This window comes from Odontomachus brunneus, unplaced genomic scaffold (genome assembly GCF_010583005.1).
Source record: "Odontomachus brunneus isolate Ranch 3 - 2012 unplaced genomic scaffold, Obru_v1 Obru_scaffold_164, whole genome shotgun sequence".
In the NCBI taxonomy this organism is placed as follows: Eukaryota; Metazoa; Arthropoda; class Insecta; order Hymenoptera; family Formicidae; genus Odontomachus; species Odontomachus brunneus.
In genome coordinates, this window is record NW_022639614.1 from 254,319 (window position 1) to 258,462 (window position 4,144).

Consider the following 4,144-nt stretch of genomic DNA (forward strand, 5'->3'; position numbering starts at 1 on the left):
TTTTTTTTTTTTTTATATTATATACATTTTTTCTCTCTTTTCTGTCCTCCTCTCTCTTTCTCTGTCATTTATATACATGTAAACTCTTTATATATATTTATATATATGCGTTTGAATTTATTTTTTGGTCTTCTCGTCTATTTATCATTTTTCGATTTGACGATGAAACATTATGTGAAAATTTTCTGGCAGATGTTGCCTATCTCTGTATTTCTTTCCAACTGAAATTACTACAATGAACAAGGTATTAGAAATATGCCAACAGATTGTTAGCAGATTTTGTCAGAATGCTGCAGTAGAGCTACAGCTATCTGTTCACGTGAACTGTGTTTACGTAAAGCTCATGGTCCATTGACAGTGCCTGCTGACATTACCTGACGGCAATTGGTGGCACAAACCGAGCGAGATCTGCACCACCTACGTTCCAGTTTAATGCATTCAAATGCTTACAGAACCTGCTCGGTTTCTGCCATCATATTCTGTCAGCAGATCCTGTTATATTTCTTCTAAGAAGCTTCCGACAAAAATTTCGAACAGAAACTGCACAAGATCAATTTCTATAAATTCAACTATCCAGGACATTGTCTACTTTCAAGTTGGAAATCCCCATTCTTTCTCATCGAACGATTTCATTCGAATACTTTGCAAAAAAATTGAAGAATTAAAACTCCCGTTAGTCGCGTAAATCAGTTTGAAAATCAGAAGTCGCGATGAACAATGGCGTTTGTCGAGAGTGTAGCAACTCCGGATCGCTCGACACGAGAGTTCATCTATTAAAATCAAACGATTCGCGTTCGCAAATTACGAGACATAGTGTGCACGCGTGTCCGAGCTTCTCGACTAGATTCTCCCTCCCTGACGACGACAACAACGACAACGACGACGTTGCTAAACCGTGCAACTGGCGTCCGATGTCGTCGGCACGTATGGACTACCCTGCCGATAGAAGTCGGCCTCGTACTCCTCGACTTTGACCGGATGGTACTCGGTGACGCAGTTCTGCGGTTGATTGAGGGCCGGCGGCGGCGGCGGCGGCGGTGCCGCCTGCTGGACAAAGTTGTCCTGATAGCTGGGCAGCTGGATCGGCTCGGCGAACTGCTGGTAGGAGGTCGCGTTGTCGGCGCTGTGCTTCAGGCACGTCGGGGTGTGCAGGCTCAGCATGTCCACCAGCCTGCGCCTCTGCGTCTCCAGCTCCTGGATCTGCGACTTCAGGTCGTGGTTCTGCGTCTCGAGGATCTCGGACTCCTGCACGAGGATCACCGTCTTCTCGCGCTTCTTCAGCCGGCACTTGGTCGCCGCGATCTTGTTGCGCTCGCGCCGCCGTCGACGCCGCTCCTCGTCCTCCGGCGTCAGCTGCAAAAAGCGCCATCCATGTATCTTTAGAGCAAAAAGAAAGAAACAGAACGTGAGACACGGTGGTTCTCGCGCGCGAGCGCGCCGCCTCAGTCCCGCGACTTCGCGATCCTGACGCCTTCTCTGTCCCTTTTTAGTCTCTTCGACTGGGGGTTCGTGATTGGAAATTCATGGTCTTCTAAGTCCCGTCAGAAAAAACTCTGTCTCAGAGCGTCGTCTACATATCTCGCGTTAATACTTTCTCGGCGCTATGCATTTTCTTTCTTTCTTTCTCTTCTACTCCCTCTTTCTCTCTCTTTGTCTGTCAAACTGACTCTCAATCTCCCTTTTTTATCTTTAGCGAAATTCTCTCATATGCTTCACCAATTTCTCTCATAGGCTTCAAAAGGATTCTTCTTGAAGACCAATAGAAAAATATAACACTCAAAAAAAGAATTCTAGCAAGGTACTATTTCCTACAAATTCATATTCTAAATAAAATTTTTTATCGAAAGTATCCTAATGAAATAGAGTATCAACTGAAAATTCAGTAGATATTATTGTAAGTTTATCTTCTTGAATAAAGAGGAATATGTTCGCTTAAAGCAGCATGTTCTCTTATGTGCGATACGAAAGACGTAATAAGTAAAACTTCTACTGTAAGTAAAAAATGAATTTTCTCTAACTTTAAAAATATTATGCATACAAAAAAATATAGACTGTATATCAAGTAAATATTACTTGTTTCAAGTACTTCACAAATTTATATATCCGCAAATCTATCACAATTTATCATAAAATTAAATTTACTCAAAATACATCCTAAATTCCAGTAAGTTTAATATTTCAATGAAGAATATTAAATTAAAATAAAATATATTCGGTTAATTAAATTAAAATAAATATATATACTTCGCAAATTTATATATCCGCAAATCTATCACAATTCATCATAAAACACTAAATTTACTCAAAATATATCCTAAATTCCAGTAAGTTTAATATTTCAATGAAGAATATTAAATTAAAATAAAATATATTCAGTTAATTAAATTAAAATAAATATATATATTTGTATAATTTACTTTATATATATACAGGGTGTCTGACTCGTTCCGTACCAAAACTAATACATAGCTAGAATAGATCGGGGTGAGTAATGGAATTGATGTCTTTTTTTAAACAACCGGAAAACACGTTGCTAGGAGGCTGGCCCGAGAGGCTAGCCTCTCATGCCCATGCGATAGCGTATAAAACGTTCGTCTCACCGCAGCGCGCGTGCTGATTGACCAGTGGGCTACTGCTCGGTAGAAATCTTTCATCGTTAATATCTCAAAATTTTACGTGGTTCCTTTCTAGGAAAAGACATGTAAGAGATTTAATTGTTGCCGTTTTTCCGCGATGCTAATTGATTCTCTCGCTTAGCTCACTTCATGTGGGCTGCGGCTTGTCGTTTGCGCCTATCAAATTACCAGGCAAATAACTATCATCGCGTTGGTTAGGTCACGAAAAAAAAAATACAGAAGAGATATGTCTCTCCCTGTCTCTCCCTATAATTATTTATTAATTAAAGTATATTTTAATTTAATTTTTATTTTATTTTTATTTTACATTTTTTATTGTTTTTTATTAGCTATATGGTGCGCGCATATATTGTTCTAGTGTCTAAAAAAAGACATCAATTCCATTACTCACACCGACCTATTCTAGCTATTAGGTATACAATTTTGCTTCCGCCGTTTTCCTATAGATAGCTTTAGCGGTAAGTGGTGGTCGAAATAAATAGATCATAGAAGTCATACAATAAACTTGGGCATCTGTCAACATAACCCCATAGAAACCCCATTAGTCGATTTGTGTCTGCATCATAAAGTTATTCTCGATTGAAAATGTCAGTTTACGAGCCAAATTCTCGTCATTTGCGGGAGGTTTTAATTTTCTGCTTCAATATGAAGAAATCTGCGGCTGAGGCTCATCGAATGTTCTCAAATACTTATGGTGAGGCCGCTATTAGTGAAAGAACGTATCGTGAGTGATTTCAACGCTTCAAGAACGATGATTTTGACGTCGAAGACCGACATAGCGGTGGAAGAGAGAAGGTTTTCGAAGATGCAGAATTGGAGGCATTACTTGATCAAGACTCGTGTCAAAATCAAGAAGAATTGGCACGATCATTGGGAGTGACTCAACAAGCCATTTCAAAACGCCTCAAAGCCATGGGAATGATTCAGAAGCAAGGAAATTGGGTGCCGTACGAATTGAAGCCGAGAGATGGTGAACGGCGTTTGTTTGCTTGTGAACAGCTGCTTGAAAGGCAAAGACGGAAGGGATTTCTGCATCGCATTGTGATTGGGGACGAAAAATAGGTTCATTACGATAACTCCAAGCGTAGAAAATCATGGGGAGTTTCCGGCCATGCTTCCACGTCGACGGCCAAACCGAATATTCACGGCACCAAGGTCATGCTCTGTATTTGGTGGGACCAGCTCGGCGTAGTGTATTATGAGCTGTTAAAACCGACTGAAACAATCACAGGCGATCGGTATCGAACGCAATTGATGCGTTTGAGCCGAGCATTGAAAGACAAACGGCCGCAATACAACGAGAAATGTGATAATGTGATTTTGCAGCATGACAATGCTCGACCCGATGTTGCGAAAGTGGTCAAAACATACTTGGAAACGTTGAAATGGGAAGTCCTACCCTACCCGCCGTATTCTCCAGACGTTGCTCCCTCTGACTATCACTTGTTTCGATCAATGGCACACGGCCTGGCTGACCAGCACTTCCGGTCTTATGAAGAAGTAAAAAA

At 40.7% G+C, this 4,144-nt stretch overlaps 1 protein-coding gene across 6 annotated transcripts in view; it reads right to left on the minus strand.

The window, feature by feature from the left end:
• Positions 1–10: 10 nt before the first annotated feature.
• LOC116850999 (activating transcription factor 3) overlaps positions 11–4,144 on the minus strand; it is a 73,022-nt gene continuing 68,888 nt past the window's right edge. For 5 of the 6 annotated variants that reach the window (XM_032829950.1, XM_032829947.1, XM_032829949.1 and 2 more), the window contains one exon: positions 11–1,377. In XM_032829950.1, the coding sequence (XP_032685841.1) occupies positions 889–1,377 (489 nt within the window). In that variant the 3' untranslated portion in view covers positions 11–888. The remainder of the gene's footprint in view (positions 1,378–4,144) is intronic. The other variant, XM_032829951.1, reaches the window with a different exon arrangement.